General features: G+C 50.0%; 1 protein-coding gene across 1 annotated transcript; it reads left to right on the forward strand.

Moving 5' to 3' along the window:
- On the forward strand, nt 1–14,955 carry LOC133353322 (growth/differentiation factor 5-like). The gene is given in 3 exon segments (XM_061569462.1): nt 1–642; nt 644–1,169; nt 9,729–14,955. Coding segments are annotated over 3 exon segments (2,004 nt in total). The 5' UTR covers nt 1–417; the 3' UTR covers nt 10,982–14,955.
- The last annotated feature ends 2,490 nt before the right edge of the window (nt 14,956–17,445 follow it).

The raw sequence follows: 17,445 nt of genomic DNA on the forward strand, positions 1-17,445 counted from the left end.
CTGCCAGTCGACCTAAGATCGCTCACGCACGGAGGCCACCGCCGTCCCGATATCGCTCTCGGCGTGCGCGCGCGCGCGTGCGTTGGGGTACCGCCCAATACAACTGTCGTCAATTGGGGGTTTAAAAAAAAAACACTGTGTGTTCTTAATTTTCGACGTTAATTGGTCTGAGTGCGATCGGCCCCGCACGTGGCTTCACCTATTCGCGGAATCTCTCGACGGCAAACGACGAACGACATCGTCGGCGAAGGAGGAGTGGATGATGTCGCGTTGTTTGACGAGCCAATTGACGGGACTCGCGCAATGAGCGGCGAGCGAGTGGGATGTGACCGTGAACGCGCTGAATGAATGAACGAATCAGTGGCCGTTGGTAAGTGAGCAGCGGATGACTGAATGAATGAGTAGAAGCATTCCACCATGCGTGCGCACTCGCCGCCCCTGATGATGCTGCTGTTGCTGATGCCCTGGGGGTGGTGGCTTCACGCGGGACACGCGGCCGTCACGAGGGGACACGGGACGGCTCGCATCGGGGCGGAGACGTGGGACGGGCCCCACGGCAGAGAGGACGAATCTCGCTCGGGAGACGACGGCGCCAAGGCACGAGACGGGTCACGCGCGGGCACCACAGAGACCCGCGGTGATGGTGCTGGCTGGTGCTGCTGGTGGTGGTGGTGTTGCTGCTGCTGGTGGTGCTGGTGGTGGTGGTGCTGGTGGCTCTCTTAGCGGAGACGACGTCGCCGCGGAGACGCACGGTGGCTCACGCGGAGCGGACGTCTCGCACAGAGGGGACGACCCGGAGGCATGGGCTGCTGTCTCGCGCCGAGGGGACAGCATCGAGGGTGGGGATGAGTCTCGCCCGGACACCGCACGGACGCGCGGTGTCTCACGCGGAGAAGACAGTCTTGGCACAAGGGACGGCGCGCACGCGCGACGCGTACGGGGGGGCATGGCAGGGCACGTCCCGTACAGGGGGCACCTCCCTCTCGACAGAGCCCACGGCGCGCACAGGGGCCACGGAAACGCCACGTCGCCCGTGGTGGTGCTGCCGGAGTACATGGTGTCTCTGTACCGCACCCTGTCCGTGGCCGAGAACCTGGGACTCAACGGGAGCCTCTCTCGCAAGGGCACGGACGCGAACACGGTGACCGGATTCGTGGATAAAGGGCACGGTGAGGGGGATACATCGTCACCGTCATCATCATCATCGTCACGATCATCAGCATAGCCACCATCATCTTCATCATCACCATCATCAGCATCCTCATCGTCACCGTCATCATCATTACCTACTCTTAGGTTTTTTCGGTAAAATCACGTAGGTAAAAAATTAATAATAAAATATAAATAATAGAAGATGGTGATGATGCTTTTACCCACGTGACTTTACCGAAAAACCTAAGAGTATGAATCCTTGCAGTCACGAAAGCTTCAAATCTAGAATCATCATTACCATCATCATCATCCTCATCATCACGATCATCAGCACCGTCGTCACCATCATCCTCATCAATCGTCACCATTATCGTCATCCTCACCACCAGTCATCATCACTATAATCATCGTCATCATTATAACTTTCATAAGCATCATCACCATCATGGTGCTCATCATCGCCACCTCCATCATCATCATCCCACTCACCTGTATGTCTCTCTCTGTAGGGTATGATGTGTGAGGCGTGTGTGTTGGCTAAGTGTGTGTACTGCATAGGCTATGCGTGTGTGAATGCTATATGTGTGTGTTAGTTATGCTTGTGTGTAATCTGTGTGTGTGTGTGTGTGTAGGCTGTGTATGTGTGTATGCTGTGTGTGTGTAGGCTGTGTGTGTAGGCTGTGTGTGTAGGCTCTGTGTGTGTGTGTGTAGGCTGTGTGTGTAGGCTGTGTGTGTGTGTGTAGGCTGTGTGTGTGTGTAGGCTGTGTGTGTGTGTAGGCTGTGTGTGTGTGTAGGCTGTGTGTGTGTGTAGACTGTGTGTGTGTCGGCTGTGTGTGTAGGCTGTGAGTGTGTGTGTAGGCTGTGTGTGTGTGTAGGCTGTGTGTGTGGGCTGTGTGTGTGTAGGCTGTGTGTGTGGTAGGCTGTGTGTGTGTGGTGAGGCTGTGTGTGTGTGTAGGCTGTGGTGTGTTGCTGTGTGTGTGTAGCTGTAGGCTGTGTGTGTGTGTGTTGGCTGTGTGTGTGTGTAGGCTGTGTGTGTGTAGGCTGTGTGTGTGTAGGCTGTGTGTGTGTGTAGGCTGTGTGTGTGTGTAGGCTGTGTGTGTAGGCTGTTTGTGTGTGCTGGCTGTGTGTGTGTGTAGGCTGTGTGTGTGTAGGCTGTGTGTGTGTGTAGGCTGTGTGTGTGTGTAGGCTGTGTGTGTGTAGGCTGTGTAAACTGTGACTGGCAAGCAACACGATGAGGGAATCGCCAATACATAGTCTTCACAACCATCTCCATCCCACACGCGCGTGTGGGATGGAGATGGCCACCCACCCCCTCGTGTGCCGTGCCGCCCTTCACAGGTGCTCCCCGCTAACAGCACTTGCCCCAACAGTCTGTTAAGGCTACACGGGGGATCTTTGTTTGTGTGTGTGTGTCTGGAGAGCGGTAGTGTAGTGATCAGGGCACTGCATCCTCTGCATGCACCTGATCACTCAAAGGCGAGGCCTTCATTGTGGAATTGCCTTTCTACCACAGACGTTCCATCTGCCTCAGTCGACTCTTACCATCAACGTCTAATCCTGTTTAGGCTTTCCAAAGCGATGTAAAACTAGTACATTTAACACGCGAACAAACATTGCGTAAGATTCATCATTGATTGGTTTGCGTGAGATGGTGTGAGTAAAACGTAGTGTCGTATAGCCTCCTCCACCCGACAAGGCAAGTTCATGAAGTTGCCACGTGACTGAAGAAACGTGGCCGACTGATGAAACTAAACACATCTTTAAAAAAATATTTTATCAGGCAAGGCATACTGAGCGATGTAGTTTGTTTTTCAGAAGCGACCTTGGCCACAAATGGCTCGACGAAGTGGCTTATCGCGTGGACATGTATAGCAGCCCAATACTGTGAACGCGTGTTTGCTAAATGTGGAGGGAAAAACTGGAGGACCCGGAAGAAAATGCACGCGACCACGGGGAGAGAGATAAGCACGCAAACTACAAATATACAGCAGCAGGCGCCAGGGTCTGGATCGAACCCACGTCCTCCTGCACACCAGGCGAGGTAGTTAACATCTCCTAGCCAGCGTGATGATGATGATGAGAGAGACACGCAAACTCCAAATATACAGCAGCAGACGCCAGGGTCTGGATCGAACCCACGACCTCCTGCACACCAGGCGAGGTAGTTAACATCTCATAGCCACCGTGATGATGATGAGAGAGAGACATGCAAACTCTACATATACAGCAGCAGGCGACAGGGTCTGGATCGAACCCACGACCTCCTGCACACCAGGCGAGGTAGTTAACATCTCCTACCCACCGTGATGATGAGAGAGAGAGAGAGACACACGCAAACTCCAAATATACATCAGCAGGCGCCAGGGTCTGGATCGAACCCACGACCTCCTGCACACCAGGCGAGGTAGTTAACATCTGGCCACCGTGGCGCTTAAGTAGCACCGCCTGTAGTGTCGTTGTAGCTGATGTTGGAGATGGATCCAGGCTCAACATTTAACAATCGCGACACTTCAGAGACAGATGCCCGGCAATTTCACAAGAGGGAGACCCGTGACGGTGCGAGAACGCAGCAGCGATAACAAACACAAAACAACCCCACCCCCCTCCTATTAGCACGGTTGGCTAGTACGGTGCGAAAGAAGTTCATTATTTTATTACTTCCCTTCTACGTGACTTTACCGAAAGAAACAAGAAGATGAATCCCTGCAGTCACGAAAGCTTTAAATCGAAATTTATACATTATGCAATAACGTTTGACACACGTGGTTGTTTTATTTTTTTACTAAGAACCTTTATTCGGACACAACGCCATTCCTAGACCCGGACTCGGGATCTCGATACGCGAACTGTGTCTACTCTCTAAGCGTCTCCTTCCCTTGCGCTGTATCCCCTTTTATATCCCTCGAGCCCCCCTTTCTGGAAGGTTCGCTCACCCCACAATTCCTCTCGACCAACCCCCTTCCTCTTCCTCCTCCTCTTCCTCCAGTGGTAATAAAATACAATTCTCACGACGTTTCGGCCACAACGCAAGCAGCCGTCCTCAGGTGAAGAACAGGTCATTCAGACACTGTCTTTCCGACAGACCTGTTCTTCACCTGAGGACGGCTGCTTGCGTCGTGGCCGACACGTCGTGAGAATTATTTTATTATGTTTTATTTTTATTATTTTATTATTTCCCTTCTACGTGACTTTACCGAAAGAACCAAGAAGATGTGGCCACTACTTGAGCACATTGGCACAAGACAGAGAGGAAAGTGGAAACCACAAATGACGAAATGTGTCAGTGGACACTTACTGCGGGTTACCTGCCCGTGGATCGTGATGATGATGATGAATGGCGCATCGATTATCAAGCGATTAATACCGATTCCTAATTCTCGAAATGCACGCACAGGACGATAGGTCACACGTGTTATGGGGATCGATCCGTTGAAAGTTTGGGCGAATTATTACGTCCACGATATGCTGTTACATTTAGGCCAACGGAGTGCACAGCAAAGCTGCACAAATGTGAAATACAACCGAAGATGGTAAAAAAAAACGTTACAAAAAAATTACCAAAAATGTACTATAAAAAGAGGGAAAATAGATCAAACAATATACAAAAAATGGACAAAAAAGAACAACATTAAAAAAAAACTCAAATTAGACAAAAAAAACGAAATTGTTTGAGAAAAATAAACATAAAATAGACAAAACATTTACAAAAAAGAGACAATTATTTTTTACAAAAAGTATATTAAAAAAATTGACGAAGTTTATTGTCAAAAAATTTACGAAACAGTTGGAGAGAAAAATAGACAAAAGATAAGAAATAGACAAAAAAACGAAAAAATAGACATTGTAATTTTTTTTACAAAAATGTGATCAAATTTTATTTTTTGACTAAAAAATGTATGCAAAATTTTACGAAAAAATAGACGAAAAAATTACAACCCCCGCCCCCCCCACCGAATTGTACGAATTGTTAAACGAAATGGCAGTGGCGAACCGCGACAATTCACTCAGTCACCGGCAGGCGATTGGAATCGCCGCACCGATGTGGGAAAATAAATAACAGTTTGATTTTTAAAGAAAATAACTTCGTGGAATGCGATCTCAGTGGGGTGATAACAAGACTCAGGTGACTGCCAACAAACACGGTACTATAAACACATTTGTTTTTATAAGTAAGCTTTCAACACCGATGTTGTGATTCACAATGGCTTTATTTCGTGTGAGTTTTCATCGTGTAGTGTATAATGACATTCATTTGTGTTACTGTAAACCCTCCACCACCCGACAACCAATCAAATCAAGTTGTCACATCACAGGGCAAATATCAGAACCGGAATAATTATTTATACTGGAGGAATCCGATGAGCTACAAAGCTCTTTAATTGCTCACAGATACCAAGTCTTTGACCGCGTTCCCACAAGCGGCTACATTTAGAACATCACGGTTAATCATACACAAGAGTTGTTCAATGGGTTTATATTTGACGTCATTGTTTATACACTGGGACGTTCACGGCACGTGAAAACTCGGTCACAATCAAACACATGCGGCTGGTTTGCCCCACACACATACAACGGCAAAGACCCCCCGTATAGCCTTAACAGACTGTTGGGGCAAGTGCTGTTAGCGAGTAGCACCTATGAAGGCCGGCACGGTACACGACTGGGCGGATGGCCTAGCAGCACCACGCCCGACCGCCTTTGTCTCCCTAGTGGCGACGTTTACACACCGCACCAGGTACTAATTTGAGGCTGAGTAGACCTAGGGGAGGCCCATGACCGGTTTAGATATTCGTAACTGGTGTTGGCCGTGAACGGGAATCGAACTCGGGTTGCCAGGTTCGTAGCGCAGTGCGCTAGCATTGCTACCCTACCGCTCCCCACACATACAAACACGCACGCACGCAACCCATTTCGATCTGAGCGCATTATTTTCTCACGAAAAAATGTCCCCATTGGACACGATGACCGGTTCCTGATTTTTTTTTTGGGAAGCGGTAAATCGCATCTCGAAAACGGTTACCGGTTTGACCGGTCATTGCTTAACGACCCTGGTAAACACACACAGTCCACTATCAGCAGGCTTTTGTAACTTTATGAAGTTTGACGGCACCGAAATAATCGACTATCTTCCCTTTGTCTAAACGTGTAGTCTATCCTAATAGGTGTTAACATTGAAGACTGCAATATTTATACACAGTATACATATATGTGTACTGCATTAATGGTGGAGTTTTGGCACGCAGTGGAAAGCCCACTGCGCTATGTACCGAGCACGTCTGACATCAGTGGCGAATGATATCTGTATCTACCCACCCCCTTCCTCCCGCCGCCCACCTATGCCAATGCATTAAACATACACTGACCCAGCGTGGTGAAGTATGGTCAAACAGCATTCATGGACCATCGTGACGTGGGTTCAGAGGCCATTCATCCAGTAGAGGGATCTACATCAAATGGCGAATCGGTGTCATTCGCATGGGCACTGAATTTCGGCGGCTCTTAACTCCATCAGCTATTAAATGCTCTGGGTCAACTTTTCTCAACCAAATCCTTTAATTAAACCAGATCTGAGCCCGCTGAGAGCCACTGTGTGTCTCTCTCACGAAGCATACCTTGCCGTATCTTAGCCACACTGTTGAACCGTGGTCTTTGCGCTTAATAAGTCAACAGCCCGTTGATAATCTCAAGTTGGACTCTATCGGTTACTGGATTCTGTGTCCACCCCTAAACCGCATTCACTGCACAAACCGTGACGGCAGCAGCCAGCAGCAGATGCGGATGCTGCCTGATTGTGCACAAATTGAAAATTACAAAACTTTGCAGTAGTATTGGTGCGACCGCGGTCATCCAGAACAGACGTATCACGACGACTAAACGCCCCGATCCGCAAATACGATGGAGACATCGCAGCGACGACGACGACGATGATGATGACAATGATGCACCACTCCGCTGCCTCCTGACGTGGTTATCAGGGCTTGGCCACCAGAATGTGAAATTGTAGTCGTTGTTATCGTCGTCATCATCAGCCGTGGTCAACCCACTGCTGGATGAATACCTTCCCCAAGCCACCGTAGCCACAGCGACCGCTCACGATCCTGCGATTATGTAAAAATCCCCCCAGCACCTGCACGCAAAGTGATTTAATCGTTCCATCCACCGAGTGGATGTACTTCGGACGCGTTCCATTCCTTGGCTGCCACTCCGTTCATCTTCTTGGTTCTTTCGTAAAGTCACGTAGAAGGGAAGTAATAAAATAATAAAAATAAAACATAATAAAATCAAATAATTATTTTGTTAAGGCTCTCTTCTTCTTCCACCTCCAACTCAGCTTATATATAAGCTCCTAGCTTGGCAGTGTCTCATTCTTCACCTGAAGACGTCTGCTTGCGTTGTAGCCGAAACGTCGTGAGAATTATTTGATTTTATTATGTTTTATTTTTATTATTGTATTACTTCCCTTCTACGTGACTTTACCGAAAGAACCAAGAAGATGAATCCCTGCAGTCACGAAAGCTTTAAATCGAAAAATGCCACTCCGTTATTAATCTCGGCCATCGTGCCTTCTCGAGCCGGATGACGTCGCTATTATCCCGATTTACGTTCTCGAATCCACGTGCTCCTCTTCCTGTCTCACAGACAACGGAATCATCATCATCATCATCACCACCATCATCATCATCACCATCATCATCATCATCACCGATTCATACATCCAACACAAATGCAAGAACCCTCTTGAAAACGAATTGAGGCGAAGGAATTGAGGGTTCTGCTGTTGGGCTCTTTACTTTAAAATGTTTCAGCCAACTATTGATTAGTGTTTTATTATTATTATACAAGTGGGAGGAAGCCGGAACACCCGCACAAAACCACACGTGCATGACGGGGAGGGGGGGGTTAGCAACACTCCGTCTCCGTACCGATGGAAACGGATGGCGATCAGTCCACTTGCTGTAATGCCTCGTCGACGCCCCACGGGGAAGGAAGTTACGCAACATGTGTGTGTACGGCGGTGATCCACCAGCCCTCGCTGTTGCCTCCACAGCGCTGGGTTACAGGCAGCCACGTGCAGCGTAGCCACACGTGCCCGGCTTGAGAAGGAGCCCTTCTGAAAGGAGTGGTGGGAGCGAGAAATTGCAGGGGCTGCGCCTTCACCTTCACATTTACCTCCGAGAGTGCGATCGCCGTTCCGCAATGCGTTTTGGTCTCCGTGTGGCTGTACACTGCTGCCAGGCTGTGTGTGTGTAGTGGGGAGCGGTGGCGCAGCAGTTACCGCACTGCGCTGTGAACCCGAATTCGATTCCCGCTCACGGCCGCCGACACCGGTGACGAATTATCTGAACCGGTCCTGGGCCTCCTCTAGGTCGACTCAGCCTCAAATGAATACGTGGTGCGCTGCGTACACATCGCCACTGGGGAGACAAAGGCGGCCGGGCGTGGTGCTGTTCACCCACCCGCTCGTGTGCTGTGGCGAAACTTAAAATGTGCTCGCTAACAGCACTTGTCCCACCAGTCTTTTCAGGCTATACGGGGGATCTTTCTCTTTGTTTGTATTAAGTACTTTTTTCTACGAACAGCACTTTATTAAAATTGCAATGTTCGCATATATACTCCGATCGTCTCTAGATGTGCCATGAAGAAGGGCCATTGCCCGAACCGTCGCCCATTATATGTGTGTGTGTGTATGTTGTTGTAAGGCAGTGTGTTTGTCGAAAGCGCTGTGCCTCTGGATGTGGCTGATCGTGTGCACGGCGATGAGCGGTGACGTCCGCGTGTGTGATGCTGTGTTGCGTCACTCTCTCAAAACACGCACACGCGCACACGTGTACACACACCCTAACCCTTACACACACACACACACACATCTACACACACACATGCCCTCACACTTCCTGACGTACACCCTCACACCCTTACATACACACCCACACACACAACCACACACACCCCAATCACCATACTTCATCATGCACATACAACCTGACACACACCCTCACACGCTCCCCGACACACACACACTCACACGCACCCCAACACTCACACACCCTCACACGCCCCCAACACACACACCCTTATAAGCACCCCGACACACACACACACTCACACGCGCCCCAACACTCACACACCCTCACACGCACCCCAACACTCACACACACACAAAGATCCCCCGTATAGCCTTAACAGACTGTAGGGGCAAGTGCTGTTAGCCAGCACCTATGAAGGTACATGAGGGGGTGGGTGGCCAGCAACCACGCCCGACCGCCTTTGTCTCCCTAGTGGCGATGTTTACACACCGCACCAGGTACTCATTTGAGTCTGAGTCGACCTAGGAGAGGCCCAGAACCGGTTCAGATAATCGTCACTGGTGTTGGCCGTGAGCGGGAATCGAACCCTGGTCGCCAGCTTCATAGCGCAGCGCGCTAACCGCTACACTACCGCTCCCCACGCACACACACAAAAAGATCACCCATATAGTCTTAACAGACTGTAGGGGCAAGTGCTGTTAGCGAGCACCTATGGTTCATAGCGCAGCGCAGCGCTAACCACTGCACCACCGTTCCCCCACCGCCCAGGCGCGCCGGCCCCCGCGCTCACGCAGCGCTACGTCTTTGACGTGTCGGCGCTGTCGGCTCACGACTCCCTGGTGGACGTGGAGCTCCGTCTCCTGCGGCGGCCCCCGGAGGCTTCGCGCCGCGACCTCTCCCGCGGGGGGCTCTACCACGTGAGCGTGTGGCGGTGCGGGGCCGACCCCGCGTCACCGCACCGCGGCGACGGCGGTGGGGGGGGAGGCGCCCCCCTCGACTCGCGCACCATCGATGTCCTCGACTGGCAGTATCCGCGCTGGGAGGTGTTCGACGTGAGGAGGTCGCTGCTGATGGGCCAGGGAGGGTTTGGTGGTGGTGCTAGTGGTGGTGCTGGTGGTGGTGGTGCTGGTGGTGGTGGTGCTGGCGGTGGTGCACATCGATCCGCGACTGAGCTGTGCTTGGAGCTCGAGGCGGTGTCGGACCGATCCTCGGCTCGCGTGGACGTGGCCGAGTTGGGCTTCTCTCGGCAGGGACGCGACGCGGAGCGCAGCGCGCTCCTCGTGGTGTTCAGCCGCGGGCTGCGGCGCACGGACAACCTCTTCAGCAAGATCCGCGAGAAGATCAAGCCGTCCAGGAGGCAGCAGCAGCAGCACAACAACAACAACAATCGTCAGAAGGACCACCACCACCATCACCATCAGCAACAGCATCAACCACATCAGCAGCAGCAGCAGCACAGCAACAATCGTCAGCAGCATCTCCGCCACCACCCTCACCACCACCACCACCGCCAGCACGCCACGGACGAGGCGAATGCTCGCGCTCGCCGTGGCAGGAGGATGACCGTCCCGGGTCGCGGCGGTGGTGGCGGTGGTGGTGGTGTTGGTGGTGGTGGTGGTGCGTCTCCCAAGGGCGGCGGCGCGTCCCAGACCTCGCCCGGCGGGGTCCCGGCGCGTCGCTCCTCCTCCTCGTCCTCCTCGTCTCGCTCGCGCTGCGGCCGCAGGCAGCTGCGGGTGAACTTCAAGGAGCTGGGCTGGGACGACTGGATCATCGCGCCGCTCGACTACGACGCGTACCTGTGCGAGGGCGTGTGCGACTTCCCGCTGCGCTCGCACCTCGAGCCCACCAACCACGCCATCATCCAGACGCTGCTCAATTCGCTCGAGCCCGACGCCACGCCACCCAGCTGCTGCGTGCCCACCAAGCTGAGTCCCATCAGCATCCTGTACATCGACGCGGGCAACAACGTCGTGTACAAGCAGTACGAGGGCATGGTGGTGGAGGCGTGCGGCTGCAGGTAGCCCGGTTGGAGCCGCGCGTGGTGTGGGACCTGATGCGTCAAAAGCCAAATTTATCCGGAGGAGCCGTGAACTTCATGAGAAGGAGGAGGCGCTGGCGATTCGGTGCTCCCTCATTGTTTTCCGAGGTTGCCAATCCCCGCGTCGAACATTTTTGAGAGGACCGTTTTGCTTATCGTGCTTCGGTTGGGCACTCCAATTCGCCCTGACCGCACCAAGGTGGTGTTGCCAACTCTCCTGGTTTTTTATATTTTTTTGGAGCGTCTTTTCTCTCTCTCCGTGATGGAGCAGTTTCTCGTCCTGCGAAAATCCGAAGAGTCGTTGGCCGAAAAACATTGGTTTATATCGGTTGCGTAATAATGCACCAAGGGATTAATTTCTCATCGAATATTTTAGGGGGATCGACATTCCCCACCACCCCCTCCCGGCTATGAACTCTGCGCCCGCCGGGAACAGCAGAGTGTGATGGGGCTGGGCGTATTTTCTGGAGCTCGACTGTGGATTAATTGAAGCCACCACTCGCGTAGCTATCCCTGCATGCAGTACTGTGGGACCTTTGCTTTTGTTGTTGTTGAACCTCGGCAGTGGCAATCCTAGCGCCACGTGGCGTGGCAGAGGAGGCACCAGGAGAGGAAACCTGCAACGGTGATGGATTGGTTCGTAGCTTTGGTGGGGGGTGGGGGGGGGGGGGTCAAGGTGTGACTGCTGGAAGAAGGTATCCCCGTGCCGCGTTGGTTGACGGGGGTTGTTTGACCATACTTCACCATTCTGGTCGGGTTGCTAGGTTCGTAGCACCACCGCGATCGCTATTGCTGCGTGCGAGTGTCTGTGTCTTCACCTCCAGACAGACGACTCGAGAGGTGGCTATAGTGTTGCTATGACTGTCTGTCTCCTTCATCATCATCATCATCATCAGTCGTCTGTCAAGGTCAATCCACCGCTGGATGAAGGACACCCCAAGCCGCCGACGTCACCGCACACGCAATCCCGGCACGTAACGTTCGCTCTTCTTCGCGGTTCGAATCATGTCGTCGTTGTCGTCGTTATTACTATGACCCTGCAGGGTCCCGCCCTCTCTAAATCCACACCGCCCCTTCCCCCTGTCCCCCAATACAATTCCTGTATCCTTCACGACTCACAAAGCATGGCGCGTGGATAATGTCAGGTGCTATACAAGCGTGGGGGTGGTGGTTATAGGAGATGGAAGTACAGCAAGTAGGTTTGTAAGGCCATCTGTTGCAGACTGTTTGAGTATTATTGATTCTTATCCGCGACGAGCTTTCTCCGGGCATTGCGGATTATTTTCATTGATTAGCAAACCACTCCTGACTTTAATAGACACTGGTTCAACAGTCCTGTGCATACAGCAGGACCCTCGTGAAGACAGCCTCAATGCTCAGTGAGACTTTCCTGGATATATAAAAGGCATTATTGTACGCACGTATGTGTGTGGAACTTCTTTCGCACCGTACGTAGTCAATCGTGCTAATCGAAGGTGCCATTATTATTATTTTACAGAGGAAATTATGTTTTGTGTTGTACTTTTCAAAAAAGCTGAAAATCAAAGCGTTGTAACAGTCAATACGAATGGCACTAAACGTCCATTTAACAGCCCTGACAAGGGTTAACCTCTGCAAATGTGAACTATGTCAACCACAAAGTAGTACTCGTTTTATATACCGTGGGTTCACTCAGCCCTTGAGGTTATTGTGTTCTTGAATAACGCCATATGCCACGAACATACATAACACTGGGGCACGTGCTGTTAGCGAGCACCTATTAAGTGCTGCAAATGGCATACAAGGTGGGTGTCGTGTTACCAGAATCGTGCTCGGCTGTGTCTGATGTTTACATATACCACAACATTAATTTAAGGCCGAGTCGGCCTAGGCGAGGCTCAGGATCGGTTTAGATATCACTATCAGTTGATGTTAGCCGGCGGACAGGAGTCAAACTCAGGTGGCGGTGTGATTAGTGCGGTGTACGGACCACTTGAATTGAAGCAATTTCATTGATCAGATTTGGAGAATTGTAAAACGGAGTGAAACACCGCTCCCTCCTTCCCATCTTTGTCTTTTTGTGTGTACGCAATCCATCGGCCACACACGCGGACCTTATGGGAGTTGCATCCTACCAGCGGGAATCGGTTAACTGCAAGCAAGCTCTGAACCGGTTTCGATTGCTTCCCCAGCAGAGTCAAGGATCATTTCTATTACACTGGTCAACCAAAAAAAAAATTCTGGCCTGGACTTTTACGGCTGTTTTAGACTAATTTCAGGGTGCTGATTCCAAATCTGATCTCAGATTTGCTCTATCACGTCATTGTTATGCTATCGGCATACCCCATTTTAATTGATTTTACCCGAAATTAACTCTGTCACTTATGATTGCAAGTTGTTGCGAGTCAGTGACTGCTTTAGTGTTAAATAATGGTGCTGTATTTTTAGGATAGTGTGTTTATAATACAATTTTATGTAGATATCCACATTTATTTAATATTTTTCTTCTGCAGTTTTAATTGAAAATGCAATATTTGATATCTCAAAAACCTGATGTGATAGACAAAAACTGATTTGGAATCAGCACCCCAAAATTACATTGAAACCGTTGGAATACCTCGTGCCAGAAAAAGTGTGTTGACCAGTGTTTATAGTTGTTGTCGTCGTTGTAACTTGTTGACCCGCTCCTACTGGACACCCCCGCCCCTACTTGGGCGCCAGGGTGGCGAAATGTTAACTCCCTCGCCTGGTATACAGGAGGTCGTGGGTTCGATCCCGAGCCTGACGCCTGTATATGTGGAGTTTGCACGTTCTTCCCCGTGGTCGTGTGGATTTTTTTTCATCTCCGGGGCCTCCGGTGTCTCCTTCCACATCTAGAAACACGCGTTTAGAATATCTGGCTGCTATAAATGTCCACACAGTCAGCCACTTCGTTGAGTTCTCTATTGCGATACCAGTTCGCTTCTCAAAAACAGCTATATAACTCAGTGGGCCTTACCTGGTAGAATATCTTTTTTAAATAGTTAATATTGGTAAAAGATAAAGCTTCATAGCTCATCCGATTCCTCCAGCCGAAATAAAGATTCCGATAAAAGATATAGAAGGGTGACATTGTACGGGAGGATGAGTAAGGAGACGGAGGAGGCTAAAGGAGGAGGTGGGGGCTAAGGAGGAGGAGGAGGTAGGGGTGGGGGATGCGGGAATAGACGAGGAAGAGACAGGGGGTGGGTGTGTGTGTGGGATAAGGCGAGGCACTAATGATAGCTCGAATGCCCGTCTAGCAACGCGTGGCATGTTAAACACACACTCGCGAGTCTGTACGAGAACAGAGAGGAACAAGCGAGAGAGAGAGAGGGGAGCATGCAGACGTGAACTTAAGGGACCGGCGCGTGAGTCTGGTCTGTGTAGTGAGATTTTTTTTTGTTTGAGAGCGAGCGAGCGAGCGAGAGAGACGGAGAAACACACAGAGAGAGTGAGAGAGACGGGGAGAGACAGAGAGAGAGAGAACGAGCAGAAAAAGCGACCAGGAAGAATTTTTCAAAAGGCAAATGTAAATACATACCTCGACAAGGGACACGGAGCGAGAGAAATTACAGGGTTCGCGCGTCTTAATAGGGGAGTCAGACGGCGGAGGGAGACAAAGGTGGCTTTGGTGTTGGGTGTTGAATGAGGCCCGAGACGAGGGTCGAGGAAGCGTCTGGGGGGGGGGGGGTGAATGACTTCGGAGTTTGGTGGACTCAGCCGGCAGCCACGTCACCTTCTGTAGCAACAACACAAAAATGTTGGGATGTTAACTTTAAGAAGATGTAGGATGTCTGGAGCTCAACCTCCACTCACCCCTCCCCCCCTGAGCCTGTCCCTACAGACACGCTGCGTAGTGTCTACAGGCAGACCGCTTCAACCACAGCGTACACCATACCTCCCCCCTCCGTTTGGGTGATTGGTAATTTTCTTCTTGGTTCTTTCGGTAAAGTCACGTAGAAGGGAAGTAATAAAATAATAAAAATAAAACATAATAAAATAATTATTTTTATTATAAAATAAAACGTAATAAAATAATTATTTTTATTCTTATTTTTTTATTACTTCCCTTCTACGTGACTTTACCGAAAGAACCAAGAAGATGAATCCCTGCAATCACGAAAGCTTTAAATCGTGATTGTTAATTGTTACGTAATTAAATATGAAACGAAGACGCAGCTCTTAACAGTGTTTGAAAAAAACCCAACAACATATATATGGGATTTAGGAGTAATTATAAATAAACAGACATTTATTTCCATGTCACCACACATATATATTACAAAAAACTAATAAACGGTACATAAGAGTTTTGTTTTTTGGGATAGGCCGACGCAAATTGCGTGGCCACGTTTGTGCCGCTATTATCCTCTCACCACCCGACCCGACGCAGCCACACAAATTGAAATCGTCACCGCGTGTCAAGATGTTCCACGACGCACAGTTTGCCAGATCGACACGTGGCCTCATAACTCTTACCCCACCCCCCCACGCCCCCCTCCCGAAAAAAATCAATAATCAATCAGAACATCGGCTGTGAAAACTTGCGCATGAAGTGAAACAGAGCAACGTTGGGTTCCATCAGCCCCTTGGGACCTCTGGACCAAAAGGCCTTCCAGGTAGGCAATTTGTTTAAGTAGCAAACCTTGGAGCATCTTAACATTTCAAAGGGTCTCATCGGTGGAGACTGACCTACTGGTGTGGTTTCAAGTGTATTTTGTTGTTGTTGTTGTTTAACCAGACGAGACCTCAAGACAGCGGTGATGAGTCTCATTTGCAAGAGTCATATAGAGGAGGAGTAATGGTACACTATATATATTTATATAAATAGATATTTGTACGTAAATATATATTACACACCTCGCTGGCTCTTGCGTTTCTGTTTCGTTTTAACTTATTATTTTCTTCTTATTCTTATTATCATTATTTTTGAGTACAGCAATTCCATCGTTGTGTGATGCGTGCAAGGGGTATGGCTGGCGCAAGGGGACTGCTGGGATCACCCCTCTCTCAATAACTTCATCGTTATCATTATTGAACCGATACAAAATGTTTAGCCGGGTCCACAAACTGAGCAATCGGTTGCACGCAACTCAGTTGCACGCAATGCGCATGCGATTTGGTTGCATAGCACACTGGATGAACAATCCAGATTCCACTTTCATAAATTGTCCATTTCCCCACGCCCCACGCCTCTGTCCACGCAGCAGCATAAATGTGTAAAATCACAGTGAGTCGCGTGTGGGGGGGGGGGGGGGGGGGCAAAGTGTGGGTACTTCCACCTCTGTGAAGACATTTGACCCGCATGGAAGAGTCGGCCGAATGTGTCTCCCCAACGCCAACAAATAGAATCAAGCAACCAACGAATCAATCAATCTCTGTAAAACTCCTTCTTAAGTGAAGGACCTTCCGCCCGCAGTGACGCGAGCAATCGACTGCAGAGCTGCGCTTTTGCCCGTTACCAACGAGAAGTGTTATCGAGAGAGAGAGAGACCAGGAGGCCACGCACTGCTTGCCACGTTGCACAGTGGTGACGTTCACTCCGCGTTGCGCGCAGAATGTCCACACGCGACGTGAGGCCTGCTCGTCACACACGTGTCGGCACGTGTCGGCACGGAGTGGAGATTTCACCCCGGCTCGCACTAAGGGTTCATGCCAGTTCCGCGGAATCCTCAGCCTCAATTGTCCGAATTTAAGACGCGTTTTTCTTATACGTATTAATAATGTAATTAACTAATTGACCTCCAACCGTAATACAGTATACGATTGTAGGAGTGCTGTTAACCTGACGTGTTCCATGCTATTGAGTGATGCCAATATTATTGTAATGACGTAGAATCGTGAGACAGAGCGATATATTAACACGTGTAATAATATGTCCGTGTGTACTGTCGTCCGTTAGCCGTGTAAGATTCAGTGTAATCTGTGTGTGAATCCGTGTAATCTAAGTGATCTTTGTGCGCGAATGTCTATCTATATATATATAACTACGCCAACATCCGTTCATATTATTGAACCGTAAAATCAATAATAACAACAATAGCAATATCAGTAGCAATAAAAATCAAATTCAAACGTTCAGCCCTTCGTCAATCCACTGCTGGATGAAGGCCCTAAAACCACACATGCCAAAACGGCCGTGGGTCATTGTTTTGTTTGACCATACTTCACCACGCTGGTCAGTGCTGACTGGTTAAGGGCTAGGACTTAGACTCGGGTCGGATAACACTCGCCAATGATGCAAGAGAGAGGAAGGCCTCACAGAGAATGGCTTGACGACGAAATTGAGAGATCGGTGCCAGAGAAAGATGTGGCCACGATTTGACCCATATTGGCACAAGGCAGTGGACACCTACGGTGTTATCTGCCCATGGATCGTGATGATGAATGATGTTAACCGTTGCCGGGAATTGAACTCAGGTGGCCGGGTTAATCTAGGATCGTGCT

Source organism: Lethenteron reissneri, chromosome 43 (assembly GCF_015708825.2).
Source record: "Lethenteron reissneri isolate LAM-NWPU_2019-01 chromosome 43, ASM1570882v1, whole genome shotgun sequence".
Taxonomy (NCBI): Eukaryota; Metazoa; Chordata; class Hyperoartia; order Petromyzontiformes; family Petromyzontidae; genus Lethenteron; species Lethenteron reissneri.